The sequence below is a fragment of the Pelobates fuscus genome, chromosome 10 (genome assembly GCF_036172605.1).
Source record: "Pelobates fuscus isolate aPelFus1 chromosome 10, aPelFus1.pri, whole genome shotgun sequence".
NCBI classification, from domain to species: Eukaryota; Metazoa; Chordata; class Amphibia; order Anura; family Pelobatidae; genus Pelobates; species Pelobates fuscus.
The window spans coordinates 112,820,562-112,842,578 of NC_086326.1; the positions used below are offsets into that span (position 1 = coordinate 112,820,562).

General features: G+C 41.8%; 1 protein-coding gene across 1 annotated transcript in view; it reads right to left on the minus strand.

Annotated features, from left to right (window-relative positions):
- Positions 1-18,475, minus strand: part of UNC93B1 (unc-93 homolog B1, TLR signaling regulator) — a 41,654-nt gene extending 23,179 nt beyond the window's left edge. The window contains exons 1-8 of the mRNA XM_063434904.1: positions 18,372-18,475; positions 18,003-18,121; positions 9,493-9,634; positions 7,713-7,866; positions 7,404-7,565; positions 6,759-6,888; positions 6,479-6,572; positions 6,264-6,391 (exon numbers count right to left, since the gene is read on the minus strand). Of these exons, the coding sequence (XP_063290974.1) occupies positions 6,264-6,391; positions 6,479-6,572; positions 6,759-6,888; positions 7,404-7,565; positions 7,713-7,866; positions 9,493-9,634; positions 18,003-18,113 (921 nt within the window). The 5' untranslated portion in view covers positions 18,114-18,121; positions 18,372-18,475. The remainder of the gene's footprint in view (positions 1-6,263; positions 6,392-6,478; positions 6,573-6,758; positions 6,889-7,403; positions 7,566-7,712; positions 7,867-9,492; positions 9,635-18,002; positions 18,122-18,371) is intronic.
- Between the last annotated feature and the right edge of the window lie 3,542 nt (positions 18,476-22,017).

Sequence of the window (22,017 nt, forward strand, 5' to 3'; positions counted from 1 at the left end):
ATTTTAAAAAAACCTTGCCCAGATTTCAGCCATCTGGCAAAGTTTGATCCATATTCAGGCTCATTTGGAGCCTTTTCTGCAAAATCAAGTCATTGTTACATAGCATCGAACAGTAGAGATGTACGTATACCGGACCTTAGAATGGCCGGACTAACGTAAGGAGAAAGCAGAGAATAGTCAGAGACAAGCCGGGGTCGAGGGAACGAGAGGACAGGTAAGCGAGAGACAAGCCGAGGTCAAAGGACACGAGAGGTAAACAGGAACGATAGTACAAGCCGAGTCAAAACCAGATAGAACGATAAACATAAGAGCACTGAGGGACCAGACAAGCTAGAACCACGACAGGGCAATGAACCATTAGCCACATCCCTCTTTTATACCCTGGTTCTCTAAATCATGGCTCCACCATTGCCGAGCCCTGATTCGTTGTTCCGAACCAGATTGACAGGTCGGGATGTGATTGCCGTCATGACGTCGGCTCCTGAGCGTCGTGTCATAAAAGGAAGTGGGGTTCTCGCGGCCGGCGTGGGAATGACTATGAGAGCTGTGAGGATTAGATGAATCAGCCCTGCTGAGAGAACGGACGTCGGGAAGTCTAACCTCCTCCGAGGTAGAGACTTCAGGTACCCTGACAGTACCCCCCCCTTCAGAAACGCCCACCGGGCGGAAGGAACCGGGGCGAGACGGAAAGCGAGCATGAAAAGCCCTGAGAAGGCGAGGAGCATGCACATCCTCCTGGGCCACCCAAGACCTCTCTTCAGGACCATATCCTTTCCAGTCCACAAGATATTGCACCTTCCCTCGAGAAATCCGAGAATTGAGGATGGAATTGATCTCATACTCCTCCTGACCCTCAACCTGGACAGGACGAGGGGACGGCACAGTGGAGGAAAATCTGTTACACACCAAAGGCTTCAATAAAGAAACATGAAAGGAGTTCGGGATGCGCAAAGCAGGCGGAAGAGCCAGACGATATGCAACAGGATTTATCCGAGACTGAACCCTGTAAGGGCCTATGAAACGAGGAGCAAATTTCATGGAAGGAACTTTCAAGCGGATGTTTCTGGTACTCAACCATACCCTATCGCCCGGAGAGAATACAGGAGCCGCCCTTCTGCGTTTGTCAGCGTGTTGTTTGGACAACATGGAACTATGAACAAGGATTTGTCGAGTCTGATCCCACAACTTTCTCAGATTGGCAACATGAATATCAACCGACGGTATCCCCTGGGAGGGGGAGGCCGACGGAAGAACGGAAGGATGGAAGCCATAATTCATGAAAAAGGGGCTAGAACGAGTAGAATCGCAAACACTGTTGTTGTGCGCAAACTCCGCCCAAGGAATCAAACCGACCCAATCGTCCTGGTGTTCCGAAACAAAACAACGCAAGAACTGTTCAACCTTTTGGTTGGTGCGCTCGGCAGCCCCATTGGACTGGGGATGATAGGCAGAGGAAAAATTTTATTTGATACCAAGCTGGGAACAGAAGGATCTCCAAAACCGGGAAACAAATTGGGAACCTCTATCAGAAACGATTTCAGAAGGAATCCCATGTAAACGAAAAATCTCCCTCGCGAAAATTTCAGCCAATTCGGGAGAAGAGGGCAATTTGAGCAGAGGTACAAAATGAGCCATTTTGGTAAACCTGTCAATTACTGTGAGGATAACCGTATGTCTTTTAGAAACCGGTAAATCAACAATGAAGTCCATAGCCAGACAGGACCATGGTTTCACAGGAATTTCTAGGGGTTGCAAAAGTCCACATGGAAGCGTATGAGGTTGTTTGGTCCTCATACAGACATCACATGCCCCGACGAATTCCTTAAGATCCTTACGTAATGAAGGCCACCAGAAATCTTTAGAAATCAGAGAACATGACTTGCGTATGCCAGGATGTCCGGCAAATTTACTGTTATGAAAACACTGCATAAGTTCCAGTTGGAGTTTAGGAGGCACGAAGTAACGGTCCCCCGGAATAGGTCCGGGTGCCAGATGTTGTAACTTCTTGATCTCCTCCAGCAACGGAGAGTGAATCTTAATGCTAGTGCTGGCAACAATATTACGCTTAGGAACTATAGAAGAAAAAACCATTTCAGCCATAGTAGAAGGTTCATGTTGGCGAGACAATGCATCGGCCTTAGAATTCTTAGAACCAGGTCTATAAGTGAGAACATAGTTGAAATGAGTAAGGAACAAAGACCAACGAGCCTGCCTGGCAGATAATCGCTTGGCTTCCCCTATATATGACAAATTCTTGTGATCCGTCAAAATAGTAACCGGGTGTAAAGTCCCTTCCAACAAGTGTCTCCACTCCTTTAAAGCCAAAATTACCGCTAACAGTTCCCTGTCACCAATATCATACCTGCTCTCAGGCCCAGACAATTTCCTAGAAAAAAAAACACATGGATGCAGTGGTTTATTCAAACTTAACCTTTGGGACAGAATAGCGCCTACACCTGTCTCTGAGGCGTCTACCTCGAGTAAGAAAGGCAAAGATGTGTCTGGATGAACTAATATCGGTGCTGAGGCAAACTGTTCCTTGAGAGTACTGAAAGCAACAAGCGCTTCTGGAGACCATGTCTTAGTATCAGCACCTTGTTTAGTCATGTTAGTAATAGGAGAGATAATAGACGAGTATCCCTTAATGAAGCGCCTATAGTAATTCGAGAAACCGATGAATCTCTGAATGGCTTTGAGTCCCTTGGGCAATGGCCAATCCAAGATAGATTGGAGTTTAACAGGGTCCATCTTAAAGCCCTCTCCAGAAATAACGTAACCAAGAAAATTTACCTGAGATTGGTCAAAGCTACACTTCTCCAATTTGCAGTATAACCCATGCTGTAGAAGTTTATGTAATACCCTTCTGACTTGTTTGTGATGAATTTCAGGCTCTTTAGAATGTATTAGTATATCATCCAAATAAACTATAACACATTCCTGTTGAAATTCCCTAAGAACCTCATTAATCAAGTCCTGGAATACAGCAGGAGCATTGCAAAGCCCAAAGGGCATTACCGTGTATTCATAGTGGCCATACCGGGTATTGAAAGCCGTTTTCCATTCATCACCCTGCTGAACTCTCACCAAGTTATAAGCTCCCCTCAGGTCTAACTTGGTAAAAATCTTAGAACCTTTCAGGCGATCAAATAGCTCAGTAATCAGGGGAATCGGATAAGCATTTCTGATTGTTATCTTGTTCAAGCCCCGATAATCGATGCAAGGCCGTAGTGTGCCGTCTTTTTTATCTACGAAAAAGAAACCGGCTCCGGCTGGAGAAGAGGACCTCCTAATAAAGCCTTTGTCTAGATTCTCCTGAATGTACTCCTCTAAGACTAAGTTCTCCTTAGCGGATAGAGGATATACATTACCCCTCGGGGGCATAGTACCAGGCAGGAGATTAATCTTACAATCAAAGGACCTGTGTGGAGGTAAAGTATCAGCCTTCCTCTTATCAAAGACTGCCTTTAAATCCTGATACTGGGAAGGTATCTGTAAATCTGTGGGCTTGTTAGAGTTGCTAGGTGTGTCCACTAGGCACAACGGTGAGACTTTCTGTACACAACCTTTCTGGCAACCCTGACCCCAAGAGACTATTTCACCTTGTTCCCAATCAATAGTAGGGTTATGCTTTTTAAGCCAGGGATACCCCAAAACTATAGGAACTGAAGGGGATGAGATAAGCATGAAAGAAATCTCCTCCTCGTGTAAAATACCAATGGTTAGTTTAACTGGTAAAGTTTCACGAGAAATAACTGGATCTAACAACGGTCTACCATCTATGGCCTCAACGGCCAGGGGAGTCTCCTTTAACTGAGATGGGATAGCATGTTTCTTGACAAAAGTTTGATCAATAAAGCTTTCAGCTGCTCCGGAATCTATTAATGCCATAGCTTTAAGTGCTCCCTTTTCCCAAGTTAAAGAAACCTGTACTAGTGGCCTATGATCCCTGTAATCATATGTAGAGGACAAAATAGAAACACCCAAGGCCTGTCCTCTGGAGAAACTTAGGTGCGAGCGTTTCCAGGACGGTTAGGGCAATTAAGGCGTAGGTGACCTCCTACTCCACAATACATACACCGACCCTCCCTTTTCCTATTTTGTCTTTCATTCTCTGAAAGGTGAGTGTTACCAATCTGCATAGGTTCTGGGAGAGCTAGAATAGTAGATTCAGAATTCTGAAATGCGGGAGTTAGACTTAAGGAAGATCTATAACCAAAATCACGAGTGTTCTGCCTCTGTCTCATGCGTTCATCTATACGAGAAATAAATTAAATTAATTCCTCTAAATTTTCAGGAAGATCCCTAGTGGCAACCTCGTCTAGGATCGCATCTGACAATCCGTTCAGAAATACGTCCATATAGGCTTGTTCATTCCACTTGACCTCTGCCTCCAAGGATCTGAACTCTAGCGCATAATCCATAAGGGTTAGCCTATGCTGTCTAAGACGTAATAGTAATCTAGCAGCACTGGCCTTTCTCCCTGGAGGATCAAAAGTCCTCCTAAACGTAGTAAGGAACGCATTATAGTTATAGACTACTGGATTATCATTTTCCCACAGAGGGTTAGCCCATCTAAGAGCTTTGTCAATGAGTAGCGATTTGACATTATGAATCCAACGTTCGCCCTGTCAGTAGGATAGGCACGGGGTTGAAATTCAAAAGGAATTCCTATCAGGTTTAAGAAACAACGACAAGTATCTGGAGCACCGCCATACCGTAAAGGGGAAGTAACACGGGAAGAAATTCCCCCTGTGGCTACCTCTAGGCCTGTGTTGGCAAGAGAAATAGATGGAGTACGAATTTCCTCTGCTTGATTACTCGGATGGGATAGTAATGCCTGCAGCGCCAGAGCCATTTGGTCCATTCTATGGTCCATGGCTTCAAACCTTGAGTCAGGTGAACCAAACTGAGCGTTAGTACCTGCAGGATCCATGGCCCTGTCGTAATGTCAGGATCGGGACAGGGATCCAACACGCAGAGTACGAACAGTAGAGATGTACGTATACCGGACCTTAGAATGGCCGGACTAACGTAAGGAGAAAGCAGAGAATAGTCAGAGACAAGCCGGGGTCGAGGGAACGAGAGGAAAGGTAAGCGAGAGACAAGCCGAGGTCAAAGGACACGAGAGGTAAACAGGAACGATAGTACAAGCCGAGTCAAAACCAGATAGAACGATAAACATAAGAGCACTGAGGGACCAGACAAGCTAGAACCACGACAGGGCAATGAACCATTAGCCACATCCCTCTTTTATACCCTGGTTCTCTAAATCATGGCTCCGCCCTTGCCGAGCCCTGATTCGTTGTTCCGAACCAGATTGACACGTCGGGATGTGATTGCCGTCATGACGTCGGCTCCTGAGCGTCGTGTCATAAAAGGAAGTGGGGTTCTTGCGGCCGGCGTGGGAATGACTATGAGAGCTGTGAGGATTAGATGAATCAGCCCTGCTGAGAGAACGGACGTCGGGAAGTCTAACCTCCTCCGAGGTAGAGACTTCAGGTACCCTGACAGTCTAGAAGGCTATTAACCAAGCAGGAGACACGAAATTCTAAACTAATCAGATTATGTAATAAAGGAAGTATAAACATTAGATCTCTCTTTACATGAAGTGTTTAGGAAGGCTGTGAACATTACATGCAGGGAGTTGAGACTAGCGCTGCATAAACAAAGTGATTTAACTCCTAAATGGCAGAGAATTGAGCAGTGAGATTGCTGGGGCATATTCTATGCAAGACGTGGAAGAAGCACGGAAGAAGCAGCACAGGTAGATGGATCAATACCTTCCTATAGGTTGCCGGTGGACCCTGGTAATGGAGGAAAAGGGATGGACTATGTAGAGGGACAAGTCTGCCACCTCCTGTTCACGTTTCATCATGCATGTGTTTTTAAAACTTATAACCCTACATTCCTTTAGCATAGAGGTAAATTACTACTATGACAGGGTAAATAGTGGGCTTACCTTCATGCATATCATACAGTTAAATACACATAAAGAAAAGTGAGGGTTATGGGCACATATTCTACAAGACCTCACATATGCAAATATTGAATTTAAAAACCAAGGAGATTATATATATATATATATATATATATATATATATATATATATATATATATATATAATCTCATGACTAAGATTAAATGTCTTAATCATGTAAAGAAAAACGACTCATTTTGATTGTATCTACATATACCAGCTGAATCAATCTGTACAAAGATATCTAACTGCAAGTCCTTTTAAGCATCTTTCATTCCTTACTCACCAGTAGCATTGATAACAGAGCAGCCCCCATTAGAACACTTTCCACATAGATGAGATTTATGCTGGAAGGCAAAGTCTGAAGAACAGTGACATTAAATTTAGGGAGAATTCCTTGCTGTATGGAGGCTCCTGTGGGGAAAGCATTAACAACAAATGGATTAAGACACAGCTTGGATAGTATGTCTAGATTGATTTAATCAGAGAGGGCTTACTTACCGCATTCACGGACATTGTAGAGCGTGTGCTCAAATGGATACAGAAAGTTACCGAGAAAGAAATAAACTGGGAACTGTGACAGCACAAAACTTAACTGTAAGGAAAAGGCAAACATTTTATGAGAAAGAACACCAGGTTGATATGAGTCAGATAATATAACAGCAGAAAACACCAATAGGCCATAAACATAAAGTTAACATTGCCAGTTATCACAGTTAGCACAATATAGACAATAAAGCAGGACATTGGTATGATGGGGACGATGGTATGCAACACTTACATGGAAGATAGCATAAAATATGCTTTGAAAGATAATGATATATTTGTGGCTAGCACCTCGTGGTACCCGGTTATGCTCTTGTAGATTCTCCTCCTTATAGTTGACAAACTCATAGTATTTCTGAGCCATTCTGTAAGTATAGAGTATTAATTGTCACATATTTTTTTTAACAGAGTAACATTTGTCACTTTAACCTATACACACAAATTTGTGTCTGGTTAAAAACGAATGGGTCACTTACTACTCCAACCCCTCCAAGATGATTTATTGTCGACTCTGGTCTCACCTAAGGGACACTCTTAGGAACAAAACCAATTCGCTGCAGTGGAAATATTTCCAAGGGTGCCCTGGTGCTGTCCAAACAGTTAAGAAATTATTTCAAATCTTAATTTTATTCAAGCTGGACTGCATTGATTGACTGAGAGTGATGGGCTAACCCCCTCCCCCCCCTTTAGAACTTTCAGCCACGTTGCTTAGAATACCCATTTAAAATGTAGTAGATCATAATTAATAGTTCTGTCACTGGTAAACGTACATAACTGGATAGTTTTCAAGCCATACATTAATCATATGATTTAATAAAAAAATAAAATAAAAACACCACATTTTTTAAAATCAATTTAAGACAATTTTTGTATAATTTACCTAGTAATATAATTGCCAATTGATGCCCAGAATGGAACAATCATGACGCCAATTACAGTGGCTGAAGGGACAAGTGTATAGTATCTCTCCCAGTAATTTGTGGATACAAAAAGAGCATAAATACCAGTGGAGAGGAACATCATCCACTTTGTGCCAAAAAACCTAAAAATACAGAATAAAACATTACTAATGGACATACATCAGTACTAGAATTCATGACAAAAGTAAGATAAGTCATAACAGCTAAAAGAGAGACAACACAATAAACGCATTAATACACAACCAAACCGACAATTTAATGCAAATTACCTTATTAGAACTGGAGTATAGAGTAATGCGGCAATTGGTGTCACATTAATGCCCATCAGCATCTTATTGTCAATATCCTGCAGTCCCATGTTTCCATATTTCACATCACGGTATGTCTCATCATAATGCAAGATCAGTTGCATCTGCAAAAGTCCTGAAGCAGATATGGTTATGTATTGTCAGGCACTGTCACTTTAGAATTTTCATAAAGAGCAAAAAGGACTCATTTTGATTATAAAGGACTTTTATTGCAATTCAATAAGAAGGACTACTTTATCTTCAGCTATTTCCCTTTCTTTCATCATCTATTCTATGTGTGTGTGGGGTGGTTTAGGGAGGCTGTTTATGAAGCAGGCTGAGATGTATATGTAGGGCGGGGACACTGAATGTGCCTGTGTGTGCTGGTTGAGTGTTGTGTGTGTGGTAGCTGAATTTTGTGAGTGGAGAAATCAAAGTGTTTAGTTTGCATGTCCCATGGGAGATGTGGGGAGGGGAAGGGGACCCAATATCCCCCTGGTTCCCACACATAGGCAATGGGTGAGGGCCCTAATTAATTATAAAACCCTGTGAGATGAGGGTGTGGACATGCCATTGTCCACCCCTTTAAATAAAACAATCTTGTCATCCCCCTAAAAATAATCAAAGTACCAATTCACACCCTAATAATAGTTGGGAGCGGGGCAGTAAATCTAAAATATGGAAAAAATAAAATAAATAATACCATCTAAAGTTGTTTTTTTTTTTTTAAATAATTCTTCTATTCTTCAGAGCTCAAAAAGGCCTAAATTAAAAATGTAAAATCCAACATAATTGTTGCCACCAATTTAAAATAAATAAATAATAAAAACTGTGCCACAATAAAAAATATTCCATCTTCACCCATGAAGAGCTTTTCACAGTGTGAGTGCTGATATCAGAGAAAGCCCTTACATAGAAGTTTGCACACTATGTCAGCAATCTCAAAGCGTGGGAAAATTTCCACACTTTGCAATATGGCCAAGAGCTCTCTGGCTAGTAAGCCAACTCAATCAAAACTCTCCAAGTCTCAAAAAAGGATCTCTCCTTGGAAAACTCCAATCCCAAGCACCATAACCACTGTACCATTAGTGGTAAATTTGCCAGGAGTGCTCTAGAGCCCTCCACATTATAAGCAGTGTAACTATTTTTCAGCGGTTTGACTTGCTACTTTTCGTCTGCCAAGCACTGTTCCCTGCTTCCACTACTAATGGTGAAGAACCAGGAGTTCTCAAACATTTTTCACTGGCATTTTCTAGACATATTGGATATTTTAACTTTCAGGTCTGATAAGTGAATCTATGTTGAGTAATTTTCCTAAACTACAGTAGTTGTGTAGAAATTATTATAAAAACCATGGGGAAAAGAGTGTTTTTCAAATGTTTTTAAATATTTTATCCATACTTAATATTGTATTATGCATGTATGTAGGGTATCATCAGGAAAAGCCCCATTTGTCTGTTACACACACAAATTTTTTTTTTATATATATATTTATATCTCTATCTATCTATCTATCTATCTATCTATGGGTGTTCTCAATGTGAAAGTGGGAAAGTACAGTGGAGCAAACGCATAGTAATTTCATAGTATTTCATAAAAGCCTTTAATCACTAAGAGGGTTAAACGTGGAGCGTATAAAAACCTAGAGTATCCATTTAACATTTCTAAATATTAGGGGAAAATGACACCAGGGTAGGAATGAGGGAAAGGAGGCTTGGATCCCAAGATGGCAACCTGAGAGACATATACATTAGTTACATACCCAAATATACTCCATATGTGATTGCTGCTCCTAGACTTGCAAAAACCACACTTTTCACCGTAAGGAGTCTCTTGCGCCGATAATATCTTTTCTCCTCCGCTTCCTCATCATAATCCACCTTTTCACCCAAGAATTCTTCTACCTGCAGCATAATGCGAAAGTTGTTTATGGCAAGGTTGCCAAACCCAAACATGTCCCCCCTAAGATTGGCTGGGGGCTCAATTTGTTGATAGACAAGCAGGGAGACAGGAGAAGGCACACATACACATGGGAGGAAAGGGAAGACTGGAACCTCAGACTTCCATCAGCCTTTGCCAAGCAGTCCACTGAACCCCATAAAAACCACCCTCTTGCACATACAAGGTAAGAAAACAGGATGGTGGCTAAAACTATTTTGTTACTTATATGTGTTTGTCTGTGTGTATCTGTATATCTGCATTAAAACACCAATAATGCACACAAAAACATCCCTGCATTCAAACACTACATGGAAACAAACCCCTGCATTCAAACGCACAAAATACACAACTACATTCACCAATACTATGCTCAGATACACCCCTGCATTGCAATGTCAACACCACACAAACACACTTCTGCATTCAAATGCCAACATTACACACAAATACACCATTGCATTCAAATGACTGCAGTACACACAAATAAACCTATTTTTGATTGTTGTAAGAAAGTCATAAATTACATTTATGACATTATGTGAAGTTGTTCCTTATGCCCTCATTGTCCTTGTTTATGGCTGGTGAAATTTCAAGTGGGTGGGTCGCCAGACTGGACAGATGGATTTGACTCTGCCGCTAACCGGTTTTAATCATGAATTATGAATATGTCTGTATGAATGACTCTATTCTGTCTGGTCCCATATACAGGGAATAAACTATATAGACATATTCTTACTAATGAGTTAAATAAGTTGATTATTTTGAGGCTAAATTCAAATTACAAGTATAATACAGAATTTAGCCACAAAAAAATAAATACATAAATAAATAAATAAATATATATACCCACACACACACAGGTGATACTCGAAAAATTTGAATATCATGCAAAAGTCAATTTATTTCAGTAATGGAACGTAAAAGGGGAAACTAATATACAGGTGCATACCTAGAGCATTTGGCACCCCTCCACCCCAACTTTAAAATGTAAAAAACAACCACAATTTTTTTTATTTTTTTTTAAATGTATTTAGCACTAAGCAGTGTTTATGCTTTTAAATGTAAGCATGTTTTTGTATGGAGTATGTTTGAGTGAATGTAGGATGTGTGTCTGTATGTGGGTTTGGCATTTTTATGTAGTGTGGTTTTTGAAGGCAGTGGTGTGGTTATATATAATGGTGGAGTTTGTATGTAGTGTTGATTTTGAAATGCAGGGGTGCATATGTGTGTAGTGTTGGCAAGATTCTGAGATGTATGCACATATACACATACACACACCTAAATACACACTGACACACATGCAGATACATAGACACATAGTCACACACAGATACACAGACACACATGGAGACACAGTGGCGACTCTAGGAACAATATATAGGTGGTGGGCACATAAGATACCACAATCCAAACTGGGGGGGCACTAATACTTTTTACTAGGGGATGGGGTAATGTGCTGCCATTGGCTGCCTGATGCCATTATGCAGTGCACATTGACATCAGTCAACAAATTTGCATATAATTCACATTAGCCACCCTGATTTCTTGTTCGTGGGCTAGCTGACACCTCTTAACGTCGATAAGGATAAGGGAGCTATCTCCTAAACAGCACCCTAATTTAGTATCTTTAAATATGGAAATCTCACATAAGGACACAAATTTAGAGAATTATCAACTAAACAGCTAAAAGATCAATTTAAAAAAAAAACCTTTTCTTAATTTCAGTTGTTTAGTAGATAACGCCCTTATTTGTTATCCTTATGTGGGATTGTAATATTTAAGGACACCAAATAAGGGAGCTATGTACCAAACACATACACATTTATATACACACACAATAACACAATATGTGTATATCTGTGATTGTGTGTGTGTGTGTGTATATGTGTATATATGTGTGTGTATATATATATATATATATATATATATATACACACACACGTGTGCATGTATGTGATGTTTGCGTGTGTGTATCTAATTATGTCTGTTTGTAATTGTATGTGTGTGGGTCTGTGATTGTGTATGTCTGTGTTTATGTGTGTGTATCTCTGTAGTTAAGTGTGTGTGTATATATATATATATATATATATATATATACATACACACACACACACACTTAACTACAGAGATACGCACACAATCACACACATAAACACATACACAATCAGAGACCCACACGCATACAATTACAAACACACATAATTAGATATACACACGCAAACATCACATACATACACACATTTAATAATTAAGAGGTCCACCCAGCCTCCCTACCTTGCTCTGGGAGGGCTAGAGTGGATCCTCAGTCCTTGGTAGTCAATGGTTGCTGCTGGGATCTCTGTGCTCTTCATGCACACGTCCCTTGCACATCCTGTAATATGACGCCGATGCATGGATGATGTTATGTGCCAACTCACTGCAGGGCGAAGACAGTCAGATACAGTCAGATGTACACAGTTATACGCATATACTGTCAAATACAGCCACATGCACACCGTCACTTGCACACTGTCAAACGCACAGCTGCAGGTAGACAGTAACACACAAAGTTACAGGCAGCACACAGTCACACACACTCAGTGACATGCAGACAGTCACACACAGTCACAGGCAGCACACAGTCACACACACTCAGTGACATGCAGACAGTCACACACAGTCACAGGCAGACAGTCATACACAGTCCCAGGTAGACAATCACAGGCAGACATTCATACATACAGGCACAGGCAGACAGTCACACACACAGTCACCAAAAGTCAGTCTCATGCACAGTCACAGGAAGACAGTCACACTCAGTCCCTGGTAAACTGTCACAGGCATAGACAGTCACAGTAAGACAGTCACAGATGCAGTCCCAGGTAGACAGCCACAGGCAGACATTCACACACAGTCACAGACATTTACAGGGAGACAGTCATAGATGCAGTCACAGGCAGACAAACACACAGTCACAGGCAGAGAGTCACAGACACAGTCAAAGGTAGATATTTACACACACAGGCACAGATAGTCACAGGCAGACATTCACAGGCAGACATTCACACACACACACACACAGGCAGACAGTCACAAGCAGTCACACACACACACTCACAGTCTCTCTCTCTTACTTACTGGTGGAGGAGGGGAGTCAGTGAGTCCCTGGTGTGTTGGAGTTGGGGAAGCAGGGACTCCTTCCTGCTTCCCCTTTAGTGTGCTGCAGTGAAAGGCAGCAAATGGAGTCTGGCTGTAGCTCCGTCCCCACCTCCGGTTTGTCTCCGCCTCCACGGTCGAGTTGGCTCCGCCCCCAATTATCTGTGCAGTACTTCTGTACTGCTGAATTCCCAGCCCCTGCGTGTGTGAGCTGTGTGGCTCCTGGCGCCCTGTGCAGCCACACAGGTCACAAGGCTGGTAAGCCCTGGAGGCACCCCCCTGACTGGTGGCAGTCCAGATCAAAACGCCAGTAAGCTCTCTCTGCACGAGACATACAGCAACCCCAGACGATCGTTTAAACCTTGTTAGGCATCATCAGGCTGATTCAGCTGCTGCCTGTTCTCAGTATTCTCTTGCACCCTGTTTTTTGCTCTCCGTAAGTTTAAAGAGTAATCCAGACGTGGACCCCTTGCTCACGGTGCCTAGAGAGATATCAGCTATGCCTCACTGATGATGCCTAACAAGGCTGAAACGATCGTCTGGGGATGCTTTATCTCTCGTGCAGAGAGAACTTGCTGGCATTTCGTATCTGGACTGCCCGTATGGGTGGAACCAGTCTGATATGTTTCAGAGATGTTCTCTCTGTAATGGCACAAGATGAGCTAAAACCAGCTTGAGAACTGGGTGGGGACCCACCGAAGGGCAGGCTATTTCAGCTGCTGCTTGTTCTCAGTATTCTCTTGCGCCCTGTTTTTTGGTCTCCCTGTTTTTCTTTAGCCCAGTTAAGACACTTCTGACGTTTTGTTGTTCAGTAGAGATGTTCCGAATAGTTCGCCGGCGAATAGTTCCTGACGAACATAGCGTGTTCGCGTTCGCCACGGACGGCGAACATATGAGATGTTCGGTCCGCCCCCTATTCGTCATCATTGAGTAAACTTTGACCCTGTACCTCACAGTCAGCAGACACATTCCAGCCAATCAGCAGCAGACCCTCCCTCCCAGATCCTCCCACCTCCTGGACAGCATCCATTTTAGATTCATTCGGAAGCTGCATACATTTTTTTTTATTTTTTATTCTTTATTTTTGTAGTGCATGGAGGTATAACAAATAAGCATGTAGTACCCCAACGGCATTCCTCATGCTTTTCAAGTAACAATTGTAACAATAGGGTATATGTTAATACGTGCACATTTTATATGTTAAATTATTATGAGGTTTGTCAGTCAAATTTAACAACTTGGTAGTGTTTAGACAGGCTTAGACAATTTAAGAACATGCTTAAGCTTACGTCATAGTGAATACTATATATTAAGCAGTGCGTGAGTATATATATCTACATTTAGATAATTTAAGAACATCTTTGAATTTAAACAGGCTTAAGCTTACGTCATAGTGAATACGTTATATTAAGCAGTGCGTGAGTATATAAATCTACATACTGAGAACCAGGGTGAGGCTATCTATGTCTGAGGTGGTTAACTATGATTGGCCCTGGCATGACAGAGCCCGTTGGACTGGGGGTGATATGCGGAGTTCAAGATCTGTTGTACCCCACATATCTTCCAGAGCTAGTGCGTTACTTCGGCGGTGAACTGAGTGCCCCTATCCGAAATAATCTCCCGGGGAAATCCCACGCGGGAGAATATTCGCATCAGGGCATCTGCTACCGTTTCTGCGTGCATATTGGTCAGGGCCACTGCCTCAGGGTATCTGGTGGCGTAGTCTACCACCGTTAGAACGTATTTCTTGCCGGAGGGGCTAGGTTTAGTCCTATTATATCTACTGCGACACGGCTAAAGGGTTCCTCAATTATGGGGAGAGATCGTAGCCGGGCCTTGTATCGGTCACCCCTCTTCCCTACTCTTTGGCAGGTATCACAGGTCTGGCAATATCGCCGTACATCCTGGGAGATACCTGGCCAAAAGAAATTTTGGGTCAGCCTGTGTTTAGTACGACTGATCCCTAAGTGTCCGGACAGGGGTATGTCGTGTGCTATGCGTAGCAATTCCAATCTATATTTCCGGGGAACAATTAATTGCTTAATGGGTATAGGGATCGCTCCGGCTATTACCTTCTCGGCTTGGCGGTATAGGAGTCCCTTTTCCCAGGTGTACCTTTCCCCCTCTAACCCTGCCTGATCTTTATCTACACGGTCTTTATACAGCTGTAAAGAAGGGTCTAGGGCCACTTCCGACCCAAATTCTAGGGGGGACGCCCAGGGAGTGACATTAGGCATGGGGGGCACATTGCTTACCTGAGCCTCAGAGTGGTTAAGTGGTTCTGTGGTGCGAGCCTGCTGCCAGGTCACAACCGGATAAGCTTCGTGGATGGTAGGTTGGGGAACAAAAGCTGAAGTCAGCTCCCCCAGGTCGTTGCCCAAAATAACGTCTGCGGGTAAATCCTGCATCAGGCCCACCTCCACATTCCCATTCCCCGCTCCCCAATTCAGGTGTATTTTGGCAGTGGGGATCTTGTAGATCGCTCCCCCTGCTACACGTACTGCTATACACTCCCCCCGTGAGGTTGCCCTTGGGTACTAGGTGGTTGCGGACCAGTGTTATAGTAGCTCCAGAGTCTCGCAACCCCTGTACCTTTCTCCCCTCCATCTGTACCTCTTGTCGGTGCCTTTGGCGGTTGTCAGAGGCTGCTTGAATAGGGTTTACTTCATGCAGCGTACCCAGAGGTTCCTCGGTGGAGGCTGGGACCTCGGGTACTCTGTAGGTTTCCGCTTGGTCACAATGAACCGCTGCCCGGTTGTTGGGTGCCGGGGTATTCCAGCTGGGTCGAGGTCGGTTGCGGGGGCAGTCCCGCTGTATGTGTCCCTGCTGGTTGCAGGTGTGGCATTGTATCGGGGGCGAGCCTGATACCTGGGGGTGTAGGTATTATTGCTTACCCCCGGGCGTGCTGGGACGGCTGCACGAGAGGGATACTCCCACTAGAATATACAGTTAAGTGGATTATCCCCTCGTGCAGCAGAACCAATATTCTATATGAAAATACATAACTTTTACAATATTCGTTAGATTTGAACGAATGGACGTTCGGTAGATAGCTGGGGTCTGAGCGCACATTTCGTGAAAGTACCGCTCAGATCCCAGCTTAAATAGCCGAACACCGCACGAAACACACATTATTTCTAAGTTACATTCAAACTGCCGATTGACCTTAGAGAAACACATTACTGAAGGACCGGGGCTCCCGAACGGCTTGGAAGTCCAGCGGCATTCGTGCCGTCGAGTAGCCGTTTTTAGTTCCAGGCGCTCGACGACCAAATACTGCTGGGCTAACAAAGGATCCAAGATGGCCAACCGCCGCGTGGTCGGTAGCCGAACGACGGCCACCCTGAATCCTCTTAATTACCGATTGCAACAATGTTGCAATCCTTAATGGGAGCCACACGACCTCCTGTGTGTGGTCTCCATTCGGTAGTTTGTTCTTTTCACGAACAGTGTTGAAATTCACTGTTCGTGAACCAATTGCATGAATGCTGGCGGTTTTCACGCCGCCTGCATACGAACGCTATAGTTCACCTGAACCATATTACACATAACATACATACGCTTGGTTCTTTAAAGTGGTACACACCTATGCAATAACATAATACATACACGAATGACAATATACAGTGGCTGTGTTTGCCACAACTCCATTAAGTGCAGATATGAAAAAATCCTATTAAAACATGGGCCCTCTGAGGGATTTCCTTGTGAAATCGGATGTAGGTACCAATAAGAGAAGATATTTCTCAGAACCTAAAAAGGGACATTCGCATGTCTGGAGTGCTCGCACTGTAACAGTGTGATCAGTGTAGAACATTTTGTACACCCACGCACCAGGAAAAAGTTTCCCATCTTATGTGTAATTCTGACTAATATATATATACACATATATAGGCTTATGCAATGTATGATCATATAATGTAGCTAAACTCCCATTATTTTTGCTTAGATTAGGTGTTTTTAAAAAAAACCCGAATAAAATCCGTCAACATTGAAGTTGCTGTTTAGTGGATAGGTGAGTGCGCTGGATTTTGTATATTGTATAATTTGGCCCCCAGCAGCACCCCATTTATGCATGTTCAGGTAAGTGCAGTCCCCCCCTATATCCACCAAGACACACAGCAGTCCCTATCGACCTGGAGCATGCACTACTGTCGGAATACCCCCCACCCCCCTCAATTACACTGATCCCACATTACGGCCCCAATTCCCACCGCCCACAGATACTACAGCCCCTATGCCTTCCAAACATGCCCTGCAACTGCTACAGCAACTGTGCCATTAAAGAACACACACAAAGAATACAGCCCCTATCCCCCTTAACAAATACAACCCCTATCTACATGCACACACATACTGTTATTTTATCATTGTAAAGTGCTGCGGAATATGCTGACACTACATAAAATTATAAAATGGGGATATATGACAAGTCATTTACATACGGAATATAACAGTGACAAGTGATGAAGAAACCCTTTCTCAAACGAGCTTACAATCTATGACACTGTATACAGCTCCATCCATACACATAACGACATAAGTCGCACTTACATCCACACACAAACACCACAAGCAGCATCCACAGAACCATGCAACACCACAAGCAGCTACCCCTATGCACGCAAACCCACAAGCAGTGTCCCCAGAAACATACAACACAACAAGCAGCCTACACACATACACGGTCTCCCAGCCCTGTCTCACCTATCATTCAACCACTACTCATACCCACCCTTATACTCTAAACTAGTTGCATTGCCCAATGGTGGATGCATTGAATAAACTAGTCTTAGGGCACAAGGTGGGTAAATACGATCCTGTTTGCAGCAAATTGCAAGAAAAAATGGGTTGCTGCTACATCCTTTCTTATTTTCTTTGTTGGGTCAAAAGCATAAAAACAAGGAGTTTACTTCTAACATGAGCTGTCCTTTTACCTGCTGCCATATTCAGATAGAAGCAATCACATATAATATGCCAGGCCTACCAGCTGAGGAAACATATACATTCTTAGGTAGTTTTGCTATGTTTTTTTTAAAATGACAGACTTAATTAAAATAATCGTTTCTCAGCTGTAAACTTATTTTATAATATCACAGCATCTAACACATTCACTCATTCACTGAGAAGATATATGTGTCCTTGTACTGAACATATAGTAATGGGATAAAATAAATGGTGTTATAATTCACACACCTGTGCGTTGGCTCCATGCTCCAGCACTGGAGCATCATCTGGCAGCTGGAACACTCCGTCTGCTATCACTCCGTCTGCTATCACTCCATTGATAGAACCCAAGTGGGACATTGCGTGCCCTACAATAAAAACGTAAAGTATGAGAACACATCAATTTTCAGTTTATACATACAGGTATACGGTTTAACCAAAACCCATTCAGAAGCGTAGTACAAATCAGGCACTTGACTCCCACTGTTAATCTGCACACATTGACTCTATAATCCTTTCTCAGATCCTTCCCCCTGCCCCTACCCATGAGTATATATTTGCATGTATACACAGACATAGCGATTTGTATCTATTATTATTGTAATCACATTTACTCACCACCGTAATTCACGGCTGCCTGTAGTTTTCCCACTTTAGAATGTCTCAGTTTACTACCAATTTCTCACAGACAGAAAAAAAAAACTTTAATAGCGCAAACACGGAAATGGGAGCACAGTAGGATGGGGGTTAAGGAGGGGTTTGTAAGGAGGAAGGACATGAGTTTTTTTTGGTGACATGAGGTTTATTTTCACTTCCTTAAAATGTTACCAGAGATAGTTCCTCTTTTTTTTTTTTTTTTGTTGGAACAACGTTTGCTCAATGAGGGTTTATTTACTAACCAGTTAATTGTAGTGAATTGAAACATGTTGGCTATATGTTGTAATTTAGTTTCCAAATCACTGTTTGGTGAGTAAACCCATTGTGAGTTTTGTTTTTGTTTTTTAAATAAATGGTGAATTCAGGGCCGTCATTAATATTACATTGGACCTAGGTAAGATTCTGCTGACGTGGTTCTAGTAGGGGAATAGAAGCAGTCTGTAATGGTGAGACAGGGATTGTAGTGGAGCAGGTAGAGGCTTTAATGGGGGGATGTGAGGAAGCAGGAGCTGTAGTGAGGGAATAGAGGCTTTAACATGGATTGGGGCTGTGGTGGGGGAGTTAGGGGCTGTCTGTAAAGGTAAAACTGGCTGTATTGGGGGATTAGGGGCTGTAATGGGAGAGGTAGGAGCTATAATGGTAGGTTAGGGGCTGGAATAGTGAAGTTAGTGGTTGTAGTGGGAAGACAAGATCTGTAGATGGGGGTTATGGGTTATGGCCTGTAATGGGGGCTAGAGGCTGTAGTGGGGAGGAAGGAACTGGAGTTGTGAATTAGGGACTGTAATGAGAGACTTTAATTGGGGGGTTAAAGGGACACTCCAGGCACCCAGACCACTTCTGCCCATTGGAGTGGTCTGGGTGCCAACTCCCACAATCCTTAACCCTTAAGTGTAATTATTGCAGTTTTTATAAGTGTTTTAAACGACGCTGGACGTTCTCCCGCTGTGCGCTATGGAATCTGTTGGTGCTATATAAATGGCAATAATAATGCATGAGGACCTCCAGCGTTGCCGGAATCCCCATAGGAAAGCATTGAGTTATTGAAAGGCATCCAACAGTTTAAAAAAAAACGGAGGAAAAGTATAAAAAAACAAAACAAATAGATGTTTAACCCCTTAAGACCGCAGCCAAATGTACAAGTTGTGATCCAAAAAAACGTAAACAAAACCTGGCATTTGCGCTATATGTCTGTCCAACCATAATTCACCTCTTTCATATTAAATGCACCCCCCATTATTATATATCATTTTATTCAGGGGAAACGGGGCTTTCGTTTAACATCAAATATTTAGGTATGGAACATAATTTAATATGAAAAAAATATTAAAAAATGGGAGAAAATAAGAATTTTTTTAATTTTCTTAGTTCTACGTGACATTCTAACTGTGAATGTCATAATACTGTTTGCTTTTACTGCAATACAATACACACATTTGTATTCAGCGATGTCTCGCGTGTAAAACAGTACCCCCTATGTTCAGGTTTTATGGTGTTTTGGGAAGTTACAGGGTCAAATATAGCGTGTTACATATTTCAGTTTTTTTACATTGAAATTCGCCAGATTGGTTACGTTGCCTTTGAGACCATATGGTAGCCCAGAAATAAGAATTACCTCCATGATGGCATACCATTTGCAAAAGTAGACAACCTAAGGTATTGCAAATTGAGTATGTCCAGTCTTTTTTAGTAGCCACTTGGTCACAAACACTGGCCAAAGTTAGTGTTAATATTTGAAAATGCAAAAAACTAATTTGAACGCAAATTTTGGCCAGTGTTTGTGACTAAGTGGCTACTAAAAAAACTGAACATACCCTATTTGCAATACCCTGGGTTGTCTACTATTGCAAATGGTATGCCATCATGGGGATAATTTTCATTCCTGGGCTACCATACGGTCTCAAAGGCAACCTGGCGAATTTTAATGTGAAAAAACTGAAACGCAAACCTTATATTTGACTCTGTAACTTTTGAAAACACCATAAAACCTGTACATGAGGGGTACTGTTATACTCAGGAGACTTCGCTGAACACAAATATTAGTGTTTCAAAACAGTAAAACGTATCACGTACAATTATATCGTCAGTGTAAGTGCCATTTGTGTGTGAAAAATGCAAAAAATGTCACTGTCACTGACGATATCGTCGTTGTAATATATTTTACTGTTTTGAAACACTAATATTTGTGTTCAGCGAAGTCTTCCGAGTAAAACAGTACCCCCCATGTACAGGTTTCATGGTGTCTTGGAAAGTTACAGAGTTAAATATAGTGCTAGACAATGTAATTCCCTGAACTTTTGGCCTGGGTTGGCAGGCAGGTCCTGCAAATTGTAATTAATAAAATGACCTAATTATGTAAAATTATTACATAAATATATGCGTAGAATTATTATATATATATGTGTGTACATATATATGTGTGTATATATATATGTATATAATTTTTTTTAATTATTTTTATTTATATATAGGTATATACATAGTGATATATACGTATATACTTATGTATATAGATATATATATTATTTCGTTCTACATGTATTTTGATATCAATATATATATATTAATTTTAAAATACAGTTAGAACGAAATTACGCATGTTTATATATTTTTTATCTATTTTTTTTTTATTATTTTTTTATTATTTTTTTATTTATTTTTTTAACGTATTTATATATTTATTTATTTTTTATTATATATAAATATATATATAATGAAAATTATATATATATTTAATCAATATCATTGTACGTGTATTTTGATATTAATATATATATATAATTATGTATATATTAATATTAAAATACACGTAGACAGTGTATGCATATTTATGTGTATGTGTGTATATGTGTGTATATATATATACTTAGATCATATATATAATAAATATATATATGATCTAAGTATATATAATTTATTTTTACACTGTTTTAACATTTTTTTTTTTTTTTCAGACAGCAGGGGGAGTACCTGTCATTACAGGCACTCCCCCTGCTGGCAATGCCTTGGACGGCTATGCCGTCCATGTGATCGCGGGGTCCTCGCAAGGACCTCGCGATCACATGGCCCTGGGCGGCTGAAGAGGATGCAGGGGGACTCCCTGGGCTCCCAGGTAAGTCCCCCATACCGCGATCGCCGGCGTGGGATCGCCGGCGACCGGGTAAGTACATAAGATCGCAGGACGTACTATGACGTCCTGCGGCTTTTAGAGCCACCAAAATAAGGACGTCATAGTACGTCCTGCGGTCTTAAGGGGTTAACCCCTTAAGACCGCAGCCAAATGTACAAGTTGTGATCCAAAAAAAACGTAAACAAAACCTGGCATTTGCGCTATATGTCTGTCCAACCGTAATTCACCTCTTTCATATTAAATGCACCCACACTTATTATATATCATTTTATTCAGGGGACACAGGGCTTTCGTTTAACATCAAATATTTAGGTATGGAACATAATTTAATATGAAAAAAATATAAAAGAATGGGAGAAAATAAGAATTTTTTTAATTGTTTTAGTTCTACGTGACATTTTAACTGTGAATGTCAAAATACTGTTTGCTTTTACTGCAATACAATACACATATTTGTATTCAGCGATGTCTCACATGTAA